This window comes from Mustela nivalis (genome assembly GCF_964662115.1).
Source record: "Mustela nivalis genome assembly, chromosome: X".
Taxonomy (NCBI): domain Eukaryota; kingdom Metazoa; phylum Chordata; class Mammalia; order Carnivora; family Mustelidae; genus Mustela; species Mustela nivalis.
In genome coordinates, this window is record NC_139040.1 from 26243941 (window position 1) to 26265964 (window position 22024).

At 35.6% G+C, this 22024-nt stretch overlaps 1 protein-coding gene across 14 annotated transcripts in view; it reads left to right on the forward strand.

Moving 5' to 3' along the window:
• THOC2 (THO complex subunit 2) overlaps positions 1 to 22024 on the forward strand; it is a 115671-nt gene that overhangs the window by 75726 nt on the left and 17921 nt on the right. For 13 of the 14 annotated variants that reach the window (XR_014307148.1, XM_082717256.1, XM_082717252.1 and 10 more), the window contains exons 16-31: positions 3922 to 4006; positions 4631 to 4724; positions 5121 to 5201; positions 6841 to 6937; positions 9156 to 9273; positions 9846 to 10025; positions 11049 to 11213; positions 15719 to 15994; positions 17090 to 17231; positions 17668 to 17825; positions 18803 to 18931; positions 19269 to 19400; positions 19486 to 19670; positions 20178 to 20356; positions 20600 to 20702; positions 21400 to 21830. Coding sequence is in view for 13 of the 14 variants with exons in the window: in XM_082717256.1 (XP_082573382.1) it covers positions 3922 to 4006; positions 4631 to 4724; positions 5121 to 5201; positions 6841 to 6937; positions 9156 to 9273; positions 9846 to 10025; positions 11049 to 11213; positions 15719 to 15994; positions 17090 to 17231; positions 17668 to 17825; positions 18803 to 18931; positions 19269 to 19400; positions 19486 to 19670; positions 20178 to 20356; positions 20600 to 20702; positions 21400 to 21830 (2555 nt within the window). In the remaining variant the exon portion in view is untranslated. The remainder of the gene's footprint in view (positions 1 to 3921; positions 4007 to 4630; positions 4725 to 5120; positions 5202 to 6840; positions 6938 to 9155; positions 9274 to 9845; positions 10026 to 11048; positions 11214 to 15718; positions 15995 to 17089; positions 17232 to 17667; positions 17826 to 18802; positions 18932 to 19268; positions 19401 to 19485; positions 19671 to 20177; positions 20357 to 20599; positions 20703 to 21399; positions 21831 to 22024) is intronic. The other variant, XM_082717259.1, reaches the window with a different exon arrangement.

The window sequence follows — 22024 nt, forward strand, 5'->3', positions numbered from 1 at the left end:
TGGACCCTTGCACTGAAACTAAAGCAAATGGTAGAAGGCGGCTAGGTACCGTATAGAAACATTTTTAAAGAAGTAGAAAAGCAAAAAAGTCAGACAGAAATTACCATTTACTTCCATAAAGTTACACTGAGTGTGCCTGTCTCAACTGCCTGCCTTCCACCTCCTCTGCCTCTTCCACTCTGCCATCCCCGAGACAAGACCAACATGAGAGTGAAGACCTTTATGTTAATCCACTTCCACTTAATGAATAGTAAATAATCATCATGATATACAGTTAATAAATTTACCTGTTGTGTTTGTGTGTCTTCGTGTGAAATCTAACCTTTTGGCAAGAACTATAGGAGATATTTTTGTGTCTTTATCATTGTCATGTAGGATATTATGTGCAAGACTTGTATGCAGGTGGGTAGCTTATCCTTACATACGCATAGGTGAATGATATTTAACAAAATTAATAATGTGTTTGTTTACTTACTTTTATAACTTTGCTTTCAGAGAATTGTATTATTGTGTAATATGCCTTTCTTGTAATTGGACAAACTGCATTATCAGCCTGTCACAGATAAGTGGGTTTTTAAAAAAAGTAATAGTATTTCCAATACTGTATTATGAATATACTGTAGTGCTATATGCCATAAAAATTTGATAATGATTCATTCATTAGCATATAGGCTAAGCTATGATGAGGCAATCATATCAATTATATTAGGCTGCCATAAAGCAGTCATATTGTTACTGTTCTGTTGTCAATGCATGAATCATTATACCTGTAAATAAATACGAATTTCTTTTCACATTATCTTCGATTTTGATTTCTAGTGTTAGTGGTGCATATAACATCTGCAGTGTTCTGTATCATATAAGATAATACTGGTGTAGGTACTGACAGACTGTTTGTCTTGTAAATAGACAATGTAAGCTTAACAGTATTGACAGTAGTGTAAATGTATTTGTCTTATGATTTTCTTAATAACATTTTCTTTAGCTTACTTGTAATATTCTTACTTAAAAAACTTTCTTACATTGTAAGAATATAGTATATGAGATACAGAGTATGTGTTAATCTGCTGTTTATGTTATTAGGCAGGCTTCTTTCTGGTCAGTAGTAGGCTATTAGTAGTTAAGGTTTTTGGGAAGTCAGAAATGATACACAGATTTTCGACTGTGTAGGGATTTGTTGCCCCTAATCTCTATGTTGTTCAGGGGTCAGTTGTATAGTAAATATTATCAGATCTCTTGAATCTGTGCCTTTACTCTCTACTGCCACTGACTTCTTTTATCTGGAGTATTATGGTACCTTTATTCTTTATTCTTTCTTCAATATCCTTTGGTGACTAACTGTTGCCTGTAGGTTATATGTCAATCTTTATGACATGGTGATGTAAGACATCTTTCACACTCTGTCTCTCCCCATTTCCAACCTCTTTGCCAGCTAATTCTACCTCCAGCTGTGCTGAGCTCAGTCAGTTAAGTTTCCCTGAATGTACTCTGGTCTCCTTTTTCTTTGCATATATTTTTCGTTTCTTCTGTTTGAACAGGTTTTCCCTTACCTCTTTTTGCTCTTAGTCTGGTGACCTCATCATCCTTGGAAGGTAGGCTTCAGTGTTAGCTCCTCACAAAAGCCTTCTGTAGTATGTACTGCCAAGCACAGTTGACTGTTCTTTGTGCCACTGCTATCCCATGTACATATGATGCTATCATACCGTTGAGATATTGCTGTGATTATTTTCTTTTATCTAATTATCTAATCTCTTGAATAGTTTATACATTCACATGGCTTACATTTCAATAAATATAAAGAGGTAGATAATAAAAAGTCTCTCATCCCATCCTCCATTGACTCAGTGCTTCTAAAGGAAAAAAGTAGCCACTGTTTAGTTTATTTATCCTCCCAGAGATTTTTGTGTATATATAGATGAATGCAAAAACATTATTCTCTCCCTTTGTACTATTGATAGCATATAATAAATACTGTTCTGTAACTTGCTGGATTTCAGAATGTAAAATTTAAAAAATAGGTTAAGTTGTTCTGCCCAGCTGGACTAAGCTTGAGAGCAGGAGCTATTATTCATCCTTGTATTCCACAGGCTTAGCTCTTTGCCTGTTATAGAAGACATTAATATGAATGAATTAATTAATAAAAATATATATCAGAGAAGAGTATGTATAGAATTTTTAATGTACTTGGATTTTTGTTGTTGTAATTATTTCACCAGGCTTGAGCAATATGATTTTGGTGTTGATTAAACTTTGTACTTTGGGAATAGAATGTATTAATTTATTACTTACAGAATATAACAGGTTTTGATTACTGTTTAAAAAATGCATTTGCTGTAAGACATTCAGTAATTCATTCAACAGATGGTCATTGATTGTGTTCCATATGCCAGACACCATGGTAGCTTAAGGGTTAAGACATCATCAAGAAAGTCTTCCTTTTTTTAAAAATTTTTTTTTTGTTTTTCCCTCCAGGGTGGAGGCAGAAGGGAATGGGATAAAAGGTATATAGAGAGGATGGATCTGCTTTGGCAAGTAGGAGGACCACCTGAAATAGTAGGGTCAGAAGTAAGGACAGGTGGCAGTAAGTTTGAAGGTGGAACAGAGTATAGCCAAAGTTTCAAACTTGATTGGTCTCTCTTTTCTGTGGGGAAAAAAGGAAATTGGACAATGGAGAATGGGAAAGTGGAGCAATTGATGATGAAATAATTTTGATTGATGGGTCAGTTTTGTCATAAGAAACTTCTTAAGGGGGTGCTGGCGTGGCTCAGTGTGTTAAGCCTCTGCCTTTGGCTCAGGTCATGATCTCAGGGTCCTGGGATCAAACCCCGCATGGGGCTCTCTGCTCAGTGGGGAGCCTACTCCCCCCACCACCCGCCTGCCTCTCTGCCTACCTGTGATCTCTATTAAATAAATAAATAAAATCTTCAAAAAAAAATATAAAAGACAACATAATTATTAAGTTTGTTACTTCCAGAATGGTCCCATTCCTTGAACTATCAATTGAATTCATTATTTGCTTATTGTATTGTATTTTCATTCTAGAAAGCTTTTAGTCATCAGCTTTTTTAAGTTTCTAGATTTACTGTATAATATCAGAAGAGTTTAAGATGCTGTGTAATAATTTTGAGCTGTAAGCATTTCATAGATATGTTTTCCAGAATGTTAGTTAAAGGAATATTGAGCAGAGGAAGAATTAAAGAGGAAGGAAAGGAGTAGAACTGAGTTTTTAAAAAAATTGTTTACATGAAAACCAGAGAACTTCCTCTATCAAGGAATGCAGCATTGGTAGCTATTATTCTGTTAGGTTAACTTAGACAGATGGTATGAGGTATTTGATTGCATTACACTGAATTTGATACCTAAACTGATAAATGAGCACTTCTAAATCTAAAATAATTATGATTTTTGGGTTGCCTGGGTGGCTCAGTCATTTAAGCATCTAGCATCTGCCTTTGGCTCAGGTCACGATCCCAGGGCCCTGGGATTGAGTCCTACATCGGGCTACTTGCTCAGCAGGGAGCCTGCTTCAGCCTCTGCTTGCTGCTCCCCCTTCTTGTGCACCCTCTCTCTCTGGCAAATATATAGAAAAATCTTTAAAAAAATAATTACGATTTTCTTCAAGAGGAGTTTTATATACTTGTAGAGTACATTAAGAGTTTATTCTTATTAGACTATTTCTATAAAATGGAAGTGTATGTATTATAAATGTTCAGCATTAATACCCTTTGGGAGGATGCCTAACCAAAATAACTTAAGGCCTACAGTAATGTATATGAAGAATGAGGTGGTTTTACATGGATCCATTTAGGATACTTGGGAAAGATTTGTTTTTTGTTTGTTTTTTTTATGATATAACAAAGCTATCAACATTATAAGGGAAAAGACCTAACATGATTTCTGCCACCTTTTTTCCCCTTGTAGGCGTCTAACCAAGGAAAATGTTAAGCCTTCCGGAAGACAAATTGGGAAGTTGAGCCACAGCAATCCAACCATTTTGTTTGATTATGTATGTTTTGAGGTTAATATTATTTTAAGGGATTTTCCTTTTTGTTGTCTTTAAATCAGCACAAGTGGAAATGGAATGATGAAGTTTTAGAAATGATAGTTTTAAGGGAAAAAGTCTTTAGCAAATGAGACTGTATAGTTACTGTATAAAACAGCATACAGTATATTTAACACATTGATCTGCTTTTTTGGTCATATGTAACAATGCTACTGTCAAACAGTCTAAAATTGTTTTATTTACCCCATGTTGATTTAGAAAAATATTAATAAAGAGATGCATTATTTATTGATTTTAGTTGTTAGAAACATTTGAATTGCATTTCATTGTGACTCAGACGTAATGCTTTCATATTTAGAAAGATTTCTGAAAGACATTTGGTACCTATCATTCCAGAAGTCAAGTTATATGTCCTGGAATTATTTCCTAATTAAAGAATATAGCCTAAGAAAATACTTCCTAAGAAATGATAGAATATAGTAGGCTTTATATAAATACAAAGTAGAAGGAGGCTACTTTAATTTTAAGCATTGTTTCTTTTGAAAAACAAAAAGCATAGCTATTATTTAGCACAAAAGTTCCCTTTTGATGAGTAAATGCTATCTGTCTTTTGTTGCTATCTTCCAGATCTTGTCACAAATACAGAAGTATGATAATTTAATAACACCTGTAGTAGATTCATTGAAATACCTCACTTCATTGAATTATGATGTTTTGGCCTGTATCCTTTCAAGTGAAGTAATACATAAATTTCACATTTCATAGGTCTTAACTGGTGAACATTTGTTTTCATTCTTTTTCTTTTTCACTCTGAATTCCATTAATAACCATATGAGGTTAATTCCATTGGCTGATCTAAAGGTTGGGCAGTCAGGAGTTTGTGTATGTGTGTCTGTTGTGTATAGGGAGAGAACAAGTTAACTTTATTTAACACGGTAATATGTCTTGCTTGGTGAAAGATGTAAAAGTTGGTACTACAGTAAGTGTAATTTTTAGTAATCTGTAATAACTTGAAGCTAACAGTTTTATTTTTTTCCCCAAGATGTGGCATTTTCTTATTATTTAAAGGGTCTTTGTTAGAGATGTAGTGACCTAAAATTTTTCCTTAATGTGCAAGATTGTATCATTGAAGCTTTAGCTAATCCGGAAAAGGAGAGAATGAAACATGATGACACAACCATCTCAAGTTGGCTTCAGAGTAAGTATTTTTATTTTTCTAAGGATGAAATTTCCATCTGTTGTAATTGCCATGTTAAGTATCCTATTGCTAATGCTAAGGGCCTGCTTGTAAAGAGGTCTTGAGAATACCTAGCCACTCAGCTCGTTCTCTGAGTATCTCTAAGTCTTCGACTGTGTAAGGAAGTTCATATAGTACTTAACTCATTTTCCAACTGAAAAGTCCAGTATTGGCTCTCATAGAATTTGTGCAAGCATTACTGGGGAGATAAAAATTCCCTCCTATTATTTTAGAGGGATTAATCTTTTTTTAGAGGAATTAATCTTAAGGGAATTCTTCTCCTTTCTTTCCTTTCCATCCTGAGGTTTTAGTCATCTTAAAAGAACAAAAATGTGGTTGTTAATGGAAACCCTAGCCTTGTTTTATTTTAAATATCTTGTGCTTGTGATTTCTAGCTGTGAGTTCCCTTTTCTTTCAACCTGTTGTGTCTGATAGCTGAATCTTGTGGTAGCTCCCCATTCCCCTTTAAAGTCTGAAATTTGCATTAAGTTATACAAGTGAGTTCTTGTGGGATCAGGTCCTTTTACTCGGTGTATTAGGCTCATCTTTTGCCCCTCCTCCATTAATACTGAATACTTACACTTACACTTTCCATGGCCTTTTTGTACATGTTATTGCCTCCACTTGGAATACCCTTCCATGCCTACTCATTTCCTCCACCATATCTATATACTCATTAGATTTAAGCTTAGAGGTCACTTTTCTTCAGAAAACTTTCCCTATTAATGCTTCTACCCAAAAGTCAGAATTAGGTGCTCTTCTCTGTACTCCCATGGAACCTTTTATCTATCAGTTATTTCAGCTTACTTTTCTGTATCCCTCACTAGACTGTAAGCTCCTTGAGGGCAGTACCTGTGCTTTGTCCATTATGCTTTAAGGTGCTCAGCAAATAATTGCTGAAAAGGCCACAGATCACTTGATTTTACTAGGATCTCCTCTTGTCTTGACTGGGGCTTTCTCCCTACTCATAATGTGGTAAGGACTATTGGTTAAAATTGGTCTTTTGTTTGCTTCTTGGTCTGGCAATGCTTTACCTGTTTCCTTGCCTCTCCACAACTAGCAGTATGTTTCCAGTTGAGAGATTTTTTTTGTGTGCAGCTCCTTAGAGATTGACTCATTAGGTGTGTTTTGTTGATGATTCAAATTTACTGAGTGATCTGCAAGATTTTGTTGTGGCCTGGTTAATTGTTGTGGCCTGGTTAATTGTTGTGGCCCAACAGACTCTGGAGTCAGACCGTATAGCTTTGAATCACTGCTTTACCTCATACCAACTATGTGACACGAACAAGTTGCATGATATATCTGTTCCAAATTTTCCTCATCGATGGGTTTAAGCCAACCTGAGATGATTATTGTAAAAATTAAATGAGTTAATTAATGTAAAGTACTTACCTAGTATAGTGCTTAGCATATGTATGCTCAATAAATACTAGCTATTATTAATTGTAAAACTCCATTCAGTGGCATCAGCAGTACAATTATTCCTACCTCATTTTGTTTTAGAAATTGAGTTAGTTGAGAAATGCCACTTAATACTGTGTTTTTTTTTTTTTGTTTTATGAACTGTTTTTTAAAAGCCCTATTTTTTTATTTCATATAGGTCTGGCTAGTTTCTGTGGTGCAGTTTTTCGTAAATATCCAATTGATCTTGCTGGTCTTCTTCAGTATGTGGCTAATCAGCTAAAGGCAGGCAAAAGGTATTCATAGCAAATCATATGTAAATGAAATTCAATAATTAGAGTACTTCTGGTGGTATTGGGATATTGAGATTGCTATTATTCTGAAAAACTGTTTTGTAGGCTTAAGTAGAATAGTTGCTCACTTATATGGAATTCTTTAATTAAAAGAAATTGTAATTTCATATATAAATACTTTTTTTGCAGAAAGAAATATATTTGGCTATATATGTAACTCCTTAAAAAAAATTCATTTTGACTACCTATTAGGCTCTTGAGTATTTAAATGGTTTATATGGTATATTGTAAATCCTCTTATGACAAAACGTATTGCATTGTTGATTGTGCTGCTGGACAGTAATTGGCCTTTATGTTAATAAGCATATGGTAGGATCATATTTTGAGGGTGTATACAGTATTTTAAAAACACAGTTTCTTTTTATTTTGAACTTCAGAGATTCATACAGCTTACATACTTTTTGGACAATGTCTTCTTTATGAATACTGGGTTTTATTACTTTATTCTGGACCACTGTCAGTGTTTAGAGTTTGAATTAGTGAACCTCATCAGCAGTAGACTGACGAGAATCAAAGGACTAGGAATTGTTTTCCAAAACTTTTGGGAGAAAGCAAACAAAAATTTGTAAAGCTATCTGGTGTTCCACACAAGTATTACCTAAGTAATTTGTGACAAATTATTATTTTGAATTAGAGAAAAGTTAAAAAATTTAGATTTAGGATATTATCAGCATATCATTGACACTCTGTGCATCTCTCCACCATTCCTATACACTTTACTCTCCTGTGTCTATGGACCAGGAGAATATAATGTTATTTTTAAATCTATAACTCAATTTTCTGTACTATGAATATAGTATTTAATTAAAAGATAGTTTAAAGAAAAATTAAAACTTTTTTGGGTACTTGTTGCAAACTAATTTGCATGAAGGCTCTCATTTTCATAAACTGTGTTTAGGGAAGGCAGACAAGGTGAGAGAGTAAGCACTTAAGAATCTTCAAAAACTGTGCCTTTTGTCTGTTATTAACTTGTGTCTTGGGTATGTCTGGCTTTACCTTTGGAAAAACATCTGTATTTGTTTTGTAGGAAAGAAGGTTTCTACTTTATCTTCATTACTTAACTAATTAAAGAAGATCTTGAAAGTCATAAGTTATTTTCATTGACAGTTCTAAACTTCGAGAATTAAAATGCATAACTATTAGCACAATAACAGATGTTCTTAAGGCTGTTGTCTTAGGTTCATACACCACAACTTGGAACTTCCATTCCCTTCCTTTTCTTTCTCCACTCCCTCACTCCCTCCATCCCTTCCAAGTGTGTGTGATTATTTAGAGATGGCTTTATTCCATCATATAAATGTATTGGCTACCTTGTACTGGAGGATTAAAAAAACACTATGAAGAAGTGAAGGGGAATAAGAGTTCACTTAAACTGTATATGAACACTGAGAAATGCATGGAATTGTTGAATCACTATGTTGTACCTAACTAAAACTAATATAAACTATGTTTATTATACTTGAATTAAAAAAGTGAAAAATATAAACTATGTTTATTATACTTGAATTTAAAAAGTGAAAAACATTAAAAGAATTTTGTGAAGACTATTGGGCAAACTGATAAAAATGAAATATGAACAATAAAGTATTATATCAGTGTTAGGTTTACTAAAGTTGGTAACTATGCTGCGGTTATGTTAAGAGACTATATTCTTAGGAAATTCATTCTTAGGAAATACATCCTTTGGAATTTTAGGGGTAAAGTGTGCCTTTAAAATGATGTTGCATACTACATAAGTTACTCCCAAATGGTTAAGGAAAAGAAAAGTGTGTGTGTGTGTGTGTGTGTGTGTGTAGAAAGGGAGGGAGGGAGAGAAAACACAATTGATAAAGTGAACAGGAGTAAGAATGTTAGTAATAGGTGAAGTTGGGGGAAAGGGCATATGGGTGTGTTTTGTACTATTTTCTGTCTTTACATCTTATCTGTAAGTTTGAAATTATTCCCAAGTAAGAAGTTAAAATAAGCGTAAACCCATTACATGCCCCAAATATTTTTCAGCATAGTTCTGGAATGCAGTTTTTCCTTAACAACTGCTCTAGCCCCTTCTCCTCATATTTATATACAAATAATTTAGGGATTCTCAACATATTAATTATAGTATATATTGTCACTTTTATGTTTGAAGTTTCAACACAGACTGTTTCTTATTTTTTCTGAATAGTTTTGACCTGCTTATATTGAAAGAAGTGGTACAAAAAATGGCAGGAATAGAAATTACAGAGGAAATGACGATGGAGCAACTAGAAGCCATGACTGGTGGAGAGCAATTAAAAGCTGAGGTGAGAGTTACTAATCTTTTAATTGATTTTTTACGTTTCAGATATACGCATGCACAAACTAAAGACTCCAGACAACACACAAGTACATGAAACCAAATGTCAAAGTCATATGTACCCTTCCCTCATGACTGCCCTCATCTCCCTTTCAAAAACTGAGATATACTAGTGACTTTAACCCTTTCAAAAAGCTGAAACAAAGTATAAAAGACAGTGTTAAATCTGTAAGAGAAGTAAATATCAAGTCTTCTGTGGCCCTTGATATCCTAACAAGTGTAAAGCTGAATATAGTTACTCTGTTGTTGAATCTGTTCCATAGCAAATAAAGAATAATCCTTTATGAGGGACTGCAAGGTGGACAATGGAAAATATGCAGAAGTTGAAAGACACTTGACAGTTATCTTTAAGCTAGTGACTGTAGTCAACAACAGTATCACTAAAATTTGTGAAGAAAGGAAAGGAATGTAAAATTTTTTATCTTCAGGATTGTAATAGCCTTTTCAGGGTCTTTTTCAAATCAGAAAGCTTGTTTTAATGTAGTGTGCACTGGTAAATTTATGTCTTCTCTTATGCAGGGTGGTTATTTTGGCCAGATAAGAAACACTAAAAAATCCTCCCAGAGATTAAAGGATGCGCTATTGGACCATGATCTTGCTCTTCCTCTCTGTTTGCTTATGGCTCAGCAGAGGAATGGAGTAATTTTCCAAGAAGGTGGAGAGAAACATTTGAAACTTGTGGGAAAACTCTATGATCAGGCAAGTTAAAGTGGCTTTTGTGTTTATGTGGATTTTTTTTTATCCTGATAATGGAAAAGATGGAATGTGATAAAATTTTTAAAATGTCATTTTGGACATCAGATGAGTATGAAACAGCTCTAATGTAAACTAGACATTCTGGAAATAGGGGCTATTTCTTTGCATATTACGGTACTTAAGAGAAGACTCTAGGAGATGTAGTAGTATGAACTACTAGTTAACTACTCGTTAAGTGGTTAACTTCAAGTTGTTATTTTGCTCTTCATATTTTTTCTGATCTCCAGAAATCTGAAATTTCAATCAGAACAAAGTAGATGTGATTTTTATAAAATAAATCCATAAATATTAAGCAGTAAAACCTGTGATTAGCTTACAAAATATGTTTATCAACAACTATATTACAAGGGAAAAAAGATCCCATATATTTTATAAATGAAGTTTTCCTCTTTTAAGGGCAAGGAAATTCTGTATACATAAAATTGTTGTATGTGATGTAGGGTTAATATATCCTGTTACTAAAAGTGATGAACAATAGCTTGGAACTTGAGAATTTGTTGACTGTTAAAGCCTTAGATTGATCAGCTTTTCAGGGCCTTCGCATTTTATTTGGTAATATGATTTCATGATGATGTTTATTGATTGTCTCTAAAGTTCTTTTAAGTTGTAAAATTTGAATTCTTTTTTTTTTTTTTTTTTTTTTTTTTTTTAAAGATTTTATTTATTTATTTGACAGACAGAGATCGTAAGTAGGCAGAGAGGCAGGCAGAGAGAGAGAGAGGAGGAAGCAGGCTCCCTGCTGAGCAGAGAGCCCGATGCGGGGCTCGATCCCAGGACCCTGGGATCATGACCTGAGCTGAAGGCAGCGGCTTAACCACTGAGCCACCCAGGCGCCCCTAAAATTTGAATTCTTAAATGTTAATCAAAATACAGTTAAAATGACATTATAATCATTTTGGAAAATTTTTATATTGGTTTCATAAAATGGTAGCACATTTGTGTTTTTTGTCTTATTTTTAAATTTAGTGTCATGATACCTTGGTACAGTTCGGTGGGTTTTTAGCATCTAATCTAAGCACAGAAGATTATATAAAGCGAGTGCCTTCGATTGATGTGCTCTGTAATGAGTTTCATACACCCCATGATGCAGCATTTTTCCTGTCTAGGCCAATGTATGCACACCATATTTCGGTAAGTGTCTTTGCTGCCATTCAAGAATGATTCTGAATTATTTCTTAACTGTAAATGTATTTTAATTTGACACAGATACAGATTATGTCTCTTAGAGAGTTATATTCTTTTGTTAGTACTCATCTCTGAACAGTGTACAATGAAAATGCTCCCTTTAAAAGTAAGTCTTACTAGTACTATACCACCAGTTGTCCAGGTTGATATCTTAAGGGCCCTGTAGAACTGTAGTAGTCAAACCTTAATATAGATGAGAGTCACCAGCGAAACATCTTTGAGACTCAATCCCCTCCCTAGATTCTAATGTAGTAACCTTCAGTAGTACCTGGGAATTTCTGTTTTGTTTTTGTTTTTGCTTATTTTTTTAACAAGTGCTAATTGATTCTGATGGAGGAAAATATGGTTGGTGACTCTGCAAAAAACTCCTATTGAATACAGAGAATCCTCTTTCCTCAGGAATAATACCCTGTCAGTTGACTTGCTATTCTTACTACCTTGAGACAGACCTAACCATCCCCAAACACTCTAAAAACTCTTGTAGGCTGTGTTTTGTAACTTCTCAGGTATTCTTAGTTCTTGTTTTATTTCTCTCCACCTAAATGAGACAACTAAAAAGAGAAAAGCACAGAAGCAAACCAGAGCCTTCCCAAGTAGGGCATCCCAGTACTGACTGTAAGGATGGTTGGGGCAAGAGGAGACTGCCCTCCCTCTTCTTCTCTAACTGCCACCTGGATTCCTGCCTGCAAAGCAGTGACCTTTAATGGGAATTGACTCTTCCTTTTCCTTCAGACCACAGTCAGGCCTATGTTCGGAAACTATAGTACTTCTCCATTCTGACTGAAGCCTCAGCATATTCTTTATCTTTGTGTAGGCTTGAATTCTGGCCCTTCTGTTCATTTGTTGGTGGTTTTAAGTCTGTACTGCTCAAGGAAGGCTTTCACTACAGATTCTAGGGGGAAGATCTTGGTCTTTTCTCTTAAACTAGGATCCCTTCTTTGTTCTCAGTAGGAACATAGGGTTGTGTAGTAGAGGTGTAGAAAAAAGAGACTGAGAAATTTGGGGTCTAATTGATCATTTAATTGACCATCAGCTGTTAGTGTTTACATATCAGCTGCTACAGTGTCACACTTCCCTCTAACAGATAACTGTTAATTGATTTAATTATCACTTGATTAGCCTTACATAGCAATACCATGCTATATTCTCTAGAAGGGAAAAGGGGACGGGGTGGGGGTAGTATTAGGGCTCTTTCCCTACCTTTAGAATCTTTCAATCCAGAAAATTGTGTGCACTCTTTGTGTAGTTACGTCTTGCGTTGTCACCTGACCCTTCAGTAGATAAGTCTCAACTATACAGCAGGCAGGGGACCTGATTTCTTGAAGGACTGAGGTGGGAGAGTTGCTTCATTTCAGGAATTCTGACCTGCCCTGTGCGTTACTGAGAAGTGAATACACTAATCAGCGATATTGAAGCCTAGCAAACAGGAACACCTTGTTGCCTGAATTTTTCCAGGTCAAGAATGGAGTAGATCATTCATATCAATAACTACCTTTTCTGTAGCCTTTGTAAAATATTGTGTCTTTGTCATTTAAGAGATAAAAAAATCTAAACAAAGAAATGTCATTTCCCACTCAGGGTTGCAGAGGAAAACAAAGAATTCTGTAGAGGTGACTATATAGCCAAATCAGGGGTAAGTCTTTTAACCAATAGGCCACATAACCCCCTCTGGAAAAGGAGTTCTTTGGCAACCTTGGTTGCACTGGATGGACACCCAGACTTCCTGGGGATCCTTGTTTTTGCTTCTTGGGTGAGAGCCTCTCTTGAAGAGCCTTTGATGAGAGGGTATGAGTATTGGAGGACTGTTAGGACCTTCCATAAATTGATAAATTGAGTAGGCTCTCAATGGGAATAATTCAGCCAGCCATACACTGTTCAGGTTATTGGGCCAACAAGAGCTTTTTGAACAGGAATTAGAAATATAGCAATAACTGTGGATATCAGTTCTGTTTCATAGATGTAGTGCACTGGGTGACTTGAGATGTAGAGTGTTATGCCTCTCCATTTGACTAAAGGTGTAAGCTTGGAGAGGGAGTTCAACTAACTTTAGATCAGGAACCTATTCATCCTAGTTAAATGTGAAATGTAGTTGTCTTTTCTGATCAAGCCTAAATTTTTTTTTAACTAGATCGGCACTAGGTCAGTACCTAGCAATAAAAGTGACAGATTCAGAACCCAAGGACTGGGGAGATGGGGGCTATTTTACCACATCATTACCCTTGCATACCTATAAACCTAATTTTCAGTTCTTTTGTTGAGACCCACCATGTAACACAGTACTGAAAGAAAGGCTTTCCTCCAGTTTATGTTCTAGATCTTGCCCGAATTAGTCCTATACAGGTAGTTTCGGTTCTGCTTATCTTATGTTTTATTAGAATCTTAGCAGACGTCATTCTGCCTCACATAGATTGATACTGGTTACCATCGACCAGGACCTGCCCTCAAAGTGCAAAAACACTTCCTTATTCTTGCTCCTGATCTCTAAGGTCTGTGATGTAATTGGGACCTCTCTTTCATAAGTAATATTGTTTGTAGTTTTTCACCTGTGTGGTCTCCGTAATTATCAGCATGCTCTCTAAAATGGGGGTAACAAGGTAAATCTTTCCACTTACAAAAAAATTGAGAGATTCTCAGATTGTAGTTATAATAATTGCAAGATGCTGCTTAAGATACCCTCTGAAACTAAGATATACCCTTAGTATATCTTCTATATCTTCAGTCCAGTTAGCCTGGGTTACAGAGGCACTTAGGAGAGAAGACAGGTAGAGTGTAAGGAGCCAAGAATCTTGCCTACCACAATGCAGAACTGGAAGTAGAACCTTTGACCTGTGACCTTCTAGTACTGGGTTCCATGTGTAGCACAAACTGATGATTTAAATGCTTTTCTAACAAAAAGAAGTGAGTTTTAGATCTCCTCTTAGGTTCATCTTCAGGGATGATGCCTAACCCAAACAAAATTGTCATCCTAAAGAGACTGAAGGACATGAGAGACAATAGCAACAACACTTTGTATTATTTTCTTTTTTACATTTGGTGTTACACTCTATGAACTAATAGGTAGCTCCCTCCCATTGTACTAACAGATTCTTTTCCTCATACTCTTAAGAGTATGGCCTTCCTCCGACTCTCTTCCAAATTAGGATAAACCAGTCTGGTCTAAAAAAGCTGCGTGTCAATTCCCACATGCTTTAAACTTTAACATACCATATCCATTCATAGAGAGTCTTACTTAGGGATGTCTGGGTGGCTCAGCTGGTTAAGTATCAGCCTTCAGTTCAGGTCGTGATTCTAGCTAGTGTCCTGGAATTGAACCCTATGTTGGGCTCCTTGCTTGGTGGAGAGTCTGTTTTTCCCTTTCTCTCTTGCCCCTCCCACTGCTTTTGCTCTCTTTCGAGCATGCTCACTCTCAAATAAACAAAATCTTTTTTTTTAAAAGATTTTATTTATTTATTTGACAGAGAGTTCACAAGTAGGCAAAGAGGCAGGCAGAGAGAGAGGAGGAAGCAGGCTCCCTTGCTGAGCAGAGAGTCTGATGCAGGCCTTGATCCCAGGACCCTGGGACCATGACCCAAGCCGAAGGCAGAGGCTTCAACCCACTGAGCCACACAGGCTCCCTCAAATAAACAAAATCTTTAGAAAAAAAAAAGAGAGAGAAGAATGTCTTATTTAGCTTAGCTGTAGGGTAACCAGTTCGTCCTGGGCACTATACTCTTACATACTGGGAATCCCCTCATTCCCTGGCAAACCTGGATAGTCAGTCACCCTACTTAGCAGTCTTATAGTAACTTTCTCATAGCCTTTTTTAATGTTGATCCAATTTCTTTCTCATTCTTTTTTTTAAAGATTTTATTTTTCAAGTAATTTCTACACCCAACGTGGGGTTTGAGCTCACAGCCCTGAGATCAAGAATTGCACATTCCATTGACTGAGCTATCCAGGCACCCCGATGCACTTTTTTTTTTCCCTGATCCACTTTCTTAACTGGCAAATTGTAATGGCCAATAGGGGCTATGTGTAGTAGTAAAGCATCTTGTACTAATTGGCTGTTACTAGTTCCATTATGCCTCTTTACCAGTGTTAAGACCCTTTACTTGGTTTCCTTGAAGATTTTAAAAGCAGAAGTGGAAACCCTGTATGTTCAATCCTTAACGTGGTGGTAAGAGAGAGTACAGTTGGGGATATGGATGGTGGAGGGCGGTACACATACTCTTTATTATGCAACAGGTCAGATTTAATAAGAATCTTAAAAGCTCCTAGTGAGCACATAGGACTAAAGATGAGAACAGCTTTCAGGGATGATTTTAAAATAAATGTCATTGGTAAGAACTTAGAATTCTTACAACAGTTTTGATTGGTTGTCTTCTGATTCTCGAAAAGGGAACATAGGCTTTTATACTATGAAGGTTAGTGCAATAAATTGTGTTGTGTTTGTTTTTACTTTTTATCTTCAGTCTAAATATGATGAACTTAAAAAGTCAGAAAAGGGAAGTAAACAACAACATAAAGTTCATAAGTACATTACATCATGTGAAATGGTGATGGCACCTGTCCATGAAGCAGTGGTCTCCTTACATGTTTCCAAAGTCTGGGATGACATCAGCCCTCAGTTCTATGCCACATTCTGGTCATTGACAATGTACGACCTTGCAGTTCCACACACCAGCTATGAACGGGAAGTCAATAAACTTAAAGTCCAGATGAAAGCAATTGATGACAATCAGGAAATGGTAGGTGGTTCTAGTAGCTCAAGTACAGTAATTTCACGGTATTAATTTGACATTACCCATGCTTTGTATTAGTTCAGGTTCCTTAAAGCTATGATCTTACTGCTATATAGTATTTTCCTAAGTGAGTTAATGGTGACCTCTGAGTGGGTGGGGGCAGGGGCTTGGTGAATATGTGGCAGTTATGATCACACAAAAGTTATTTGAGTTTGCCTTTTTTTTTCTAACTGAAGATTGTGTTAGCAACTTAAAACGATCGATGGGACTCCAATTGCAAGAAAAGTAGGAGTTCCCAAAAGGGGAACTCTTTAGGAGAAGGCTATATTGAAGAGGTGAGTCTTGAGCTGGATAGGCTTTGAAGATAGATTAGGTTTGGAAATAAGGAGGCAGATTGGCCATTCAGCTCTAGCAAAGGTATGAAGTAATTTAAGGTTTTAAGAGACCACTTTTACTGTAGTGAATGGGTTTAGTGATAAATTTGAATGGTTAGGGTGGGACCAGATTATGTAGAGCAGTTAAGTTAGAAAAGAAGACTTTAGTAAAAGGCGAAAGATTTATGCAATCTGAAGAGAAACCAGAGTATAGAAAAGAAGACTTGATAAAATTGGGAGCTGTATTAGATTCCTCAGCAGGGAAGTGATAATGGTAAAAAACGGTATATTGGAAAGATTACCCTTGACAGTGGCTTGAAAGATCCATTTGTTAGGGGAAGGGACTGGCATCAGGCTGGAGTCCAGCGAGGTAGCTCTTAGGGTAATTCATTGTGAAGTACTGAGAACATAGACTATTGGTGGAGGTAGTGGGAATGCATGAGACTTTTAAGCAGTTGGGATGCTGAAATGAAGGAGAATGAAGAGTCAAAGATGACTTGATGCTTGAGACTAAAAGTATCAGTGCTAGGAAGGTAGCCTGTTTTGATGTGAAAACCAGATTTCGGATTTGTTGAATGGTGGTGAAAGCACATTCAGGTGGACTCCTCAATATTCCTGTGAAGTAGTTAATATAAAATACCAGCGCTGATCTTTCTGAATTTTTTAATTAAAAGGAAGGGAGGTAATGTGCGTGTAGTTAGAAAAGTATCTAACTTATACTTCGTAGCCTCCAAATAAAAAGAAAAAAGAGAAAGAGCGTTGTACTGCCCTTCAGGACAAGCTTCTTGAAGAAGAAAAGAAACAGATGGAACATGTACAGCGAGTTCTACAGAGACTGAAACTGGAAAAGGACAACTGGCTTTTAGCAAGTAAGTTGTTGGAACTGTTACATTCCTACTACTGCCAAATTACAAAAGCAAACCTCTATACCTTCAGAGGTATTGAAGTGTATTATGTTTGTATTTCAGCTCAGTGTTCACTGTCCCATTCTTTGGTTATTTATTAATGCAGAGCCAACCTCACATGTTCACTGAAGGAACTTATTTAGTTTGCGGGTGAAATTAACTAACAACCTTTCTGTATGATCATGTTTCTGGAGAAGTTATATATAGAAAATTTATGCCCATAGTGTGAAAATGAAAGTTTTATTCCAAGCATGACCTTTTGGTTACAAACTATAAAGAGTTTGTGGGTTTTTTTTAAATAGCATTCTCTACACTAAAACTAATATGTCGTCATGTTTAGAGGTCTTGAGGCACTTGAGGAAGAAGTTTACCACTTAATATATTCTTCCCTTATTTTTAGAATCTACCAAAAATGAGACCATCACAAAATTTCTACAGCTGTGTATATTTCCTCGATGTATTTTTTCAGCAATTGATGCTGTTTACTGTGCTCGTTTTGTTGAATTGGTACATCAACAGAAAACTCCAAATTTTTCCACACTTCTTTGCTATGATCGAGTAAGTTCTTTTTATTGCAACCTTAAAAAAAAAAAGTCTCACACAAAGATAGCTAAACATTATAATCTATAGAGGTATTAATTGTGTGTGTGGTTAAAGGCATGAACTCAAGAGCCAAGTGCCTGAACTTGAATCCTCGCTCTGCTACTTTTTAGCTATATGATCTTTGGCAAGTTTTTTAACCTCTCTGTGCCTCAGTTTTCTTACCTATAAAATGGGATAATAGTACTTGCTTCATAAGATTGTTGTGAGGATTAAACGAGTCACTGTACACAAAAGTGCTTTGAATAGTGCTGGACATGTAGTAGGCACTCCTAGTTAATCTTTTAACTCATAATATGGGTTTATATGTTTGTCATAATAGAACTCTTTTCTTAATCTTCACCTTCTCCCCCTCAAAAAACAAAACAGCTTATACCTTCACACATACATAAAAGCAGGGATGCTTTTCAGTATGGTCACATTTATGTATTTTTGCATCTGGCTTTTTTCTTAATAGTAAATGACTGCATTTGAGGTTTAAAAATGTAGTATATGTCATAGCATGTCAGCTGCCTATTTCTAGTTTCTGTCAGCCTCGTCTCTGCTTACTGTCCTCCTAACTCCAGTAATATCTATGGCTAAGTCTTCATTGAAGAAGTTGTGTTGTAATAATAATGATAGTTTTTTTCACTGTCATTGTAAATCAGTTTTTTAAAACTAAAAGTTTATTGTTGCTTTATGAATGTGCTATTTCCTCACAAAGGCCAAAATCTCTAAAGGTTTCTGGAATTGTGACTATAGAAAGGGAAGATACATTTTGACTAAACTAACCTGTTTAATTTACTATGATTTGCTATAACAACATTTTACTATTTTGAACTAATTTTGACCTTGTTTTTATTTGTTTTGATTTATTTATTTGAAAAATAAATAAATTGATTTGTTTTTATTTTTCAAACATTTTTGTTTTTATTTTTCAAACATTTTTCCTGTAGGTTTTCTCTGATATAATTTATACAGTTGCAAGCTGTACCGAAAATGAAGCTAGTCGATATGGGAGATTTCTTTGCTGCATGTTAGAGACTGTGACCAGGTGGCATAGTGACAGAGCCACGTATGAAAAGGTATGGTTAATAAACACCCTTACATTTTACCCATGTAATCTTTAGGTTGTTCAGTTCTGAAAGGGAAGCCAAGTTTAAGATTCAGTTGTAAAACAGTGTTTAAAATTTAAACATCATTCATTCATTATTAAAAGGTGATAGATATTAAAAAATCTATCTCAAACTGACATTGCAAATTCATACCATTGAATAAACTGAACTTTTCTGTGAAAACTACCTGTCATTCAAATACACATCTTGTTTTTGTGTGGAATCATTAATCTAGTCCACTTAAGTTTTCAGCTTCTGCTAGTTTAGGAACAGAATTTTTCTTTAACAACCCCCCTTTATTTTCAAGGAATGTGGAAATTATCCAGGATTCCTAACTATATTGCGGGCCACTGGATTTGATGGTGGAAATAAAGCTGACCAGTTAGACTATGAAAATTTTCGACATGTTGTACATAAATGGCATTACAAACTAACCAAGGTAAAAAAAATTGTGTTTCTTAAAGGTTGTTTTTCTCTTTATACTTATACTTTTATAATAATAGATCTTAAAATGTTTGTTGTAGGCATCCGTACATTGCCTTGAAACAGGCGAATATACTCACATCAGGAATATCTTGATTGTGCTAACAAAAATACTTCCTTGGTACCCAAAAGTTTTGAATTTGGGTCAGGCTTTGGAAAGAAGAGTGCATAAAATCTGCCAAGAAGAAAAAGAGAAGAGGCCAGATCTATATGCATTGGCTATGGGGTAACACAATTATACTTTAATGTGATTTATGAGACTAGATGACAGAAGGATTCTGAAGACTTTAAAATGTTTTACAGTGTTGAAGTTTATCTTCTGCCTTACTTCAGGAGATTATGGGAGATTATGCGATCATGTTCCCACAGGCTGGTGAGAGTTGTCACTTCTGATTATCAGCTTCCGGTCTATACTGGATGATAGTTTCAAAAGTCATATACAATATGTCTTGGTTTGAAGGAAATGTAATTTTATCGTTAGTTGAGTTTTGGATCTTCAGTAGTGGAAAAAAGGCATCTTAGTTTAAGGATTAGTTTACATTGAAACTTTTATTTTTTAAGAAAGCACCTGGGGCTCTCTATAAAGACCTTCAGAAACTTATTGAAAATTAGTATTTTTTTATTCTCTGAAATGAAGTAGCAGAGTGAATAACTTGCTAGTTTTATTCTTTTAAACTCCAGTTTGTGCTTTTGATTTGTATTTGTATATTTAAACACTTTGTGCGACTTTCAGCTACTCTGGGCAGTTGAAAAGTAGAAAGTCATACATGATACCTGAAAATGAGTTTCATCACAAAGACCCCCCTCCGAGGAATGCAGTTGCCAGTGTACAAAATGGGCCTGGTGGTGGGCCTTCTTCATCGTCGATAGGAAGTGCATCTAAGTCGGATGAAAGCAGTACTGAGGAGACTGGTATGCTTATTTGTAGAAATTTATAAGTAATATGCTTTGTTTCAATAAACCTAAGATGTTTTATATAAGATGACAAATAAAATGTTGGCTAGTATTATAGTTTATTCCTTAGGTAGAAGTATATAACTGTCAAGAAGAAATTAGCCCTTTGTTTCTTTCTAATTAATCTCTAATCGTTTTGCTTTGAAATTGTAGTTTATTTACATTTAGGGGCTTGTCAAATAAAACTTTACTTTATTTCAGATAAATCAAGGGAGAGATCTCAGTGTGGTGTGAAAGCTGTTAATAAAGCTTCTAGTGCCACACCGAAAGGGAATTCAAGCAATGGAAACAGTAGCTCTAACAGGTAGGGGCACTGACTGTATGTCAGAATTCTGAATTCCTGTATGATTAACCTCATTAGACATGAATGAAAGAGGCTGGTATTTGAATACTATGAAAGTCATTTACATTGGACCTTGAAATTTTATATGTACCCCTAGTTTGATGATGTGCTTAATTGCCCTCCTTATGTTTTATATAATGCTGAGACTGACATTGTTTCCCCTCCTGAGTTACATAGGTGAAGGTAAGTGGTGAAGTTAGAAATACATTTTAGGATTGAGTGCTTGCTGTGGGCATTCTGGGTAAGGATAATGAACATAAGAGAAGCCTACACTAATTTCGACCAGTGATCCATCCAGCCAAGTAATCCTGCTTCTGATATTAGCACCGTTGGTCGGCTTGTGGGATAATTTTTGGTTGTGACCTAGTAATCCTCAGAGGTTATGAACATACAGAAAATGGCCTCACATCATTTTAATCATTCTTTTTTAGTCTGCTGTTCATGAATTTGGTCATTTATTATTTACTGAATAAAGAAGTACTTCCTAAAAATAAAAAAAAGAAGTGGTACTTTCTTTTCACTTGTCTTTAAAGTCCTTTAGTTTTCAAAGGGCTACTCTTCTAGTATTTTTGAAGTCAGTAAGAAACCCTTTATAATTTGTAACATGGGCTATTTTTTATGACAGTTTGTCTTAAAATCTCATGTTTTTATTCTTAAGCAACAAAGCTGTTAAAGAAAATGACAAAGAAAAAGGGAAAGAGAAAGAAAAAGAGAAAAAAGAAAAGACTCCAGCTACTACTCCAGAGGCCAGGGTACTTGGTAAAGATGGTAAAGAAAAACCGAAGGAAGAGCGGCCAAACAAAGATGAAAAAGCAAGAGAGACGAAGGAAAGAACACCTAAGTCTGACAAAGAGAAAGAAAAATTCAAGAAGGAAGAAAAAGCTAAAGATGAGAAATTCAAAACCACTGTCCCCAATGTAGAATCAAAATCGATTCAAGAAAAGGAAAGAGAGAAGGAGCCATCCAGAGAAAGAGATATAGCAAAGGAAATGAAATCAAAGGAAAATGTTAAAGGAGGAGAAAAAACACCAGTTTCTGGGTCCTTGAAGTCACCTGTTCCCCGATCAGATGTTGCAGAGCCTGAAAGGGGCAAGTTTGCCTTTATTTATATTTGTTTGCTTTTGGTTCTTGTTAATGTATAGTTGGTTCATGTCTCCTTGTTTTGGCAAGTTACCTAGGGACTTGACTTTTGGGGGGAGCGGATACTTGATGACTTAAAGGTGAATTTTTAAATGGTGATTTTTTTTTTTTTAAGTGCTTGGAAAAAGAACACTATCTTACTG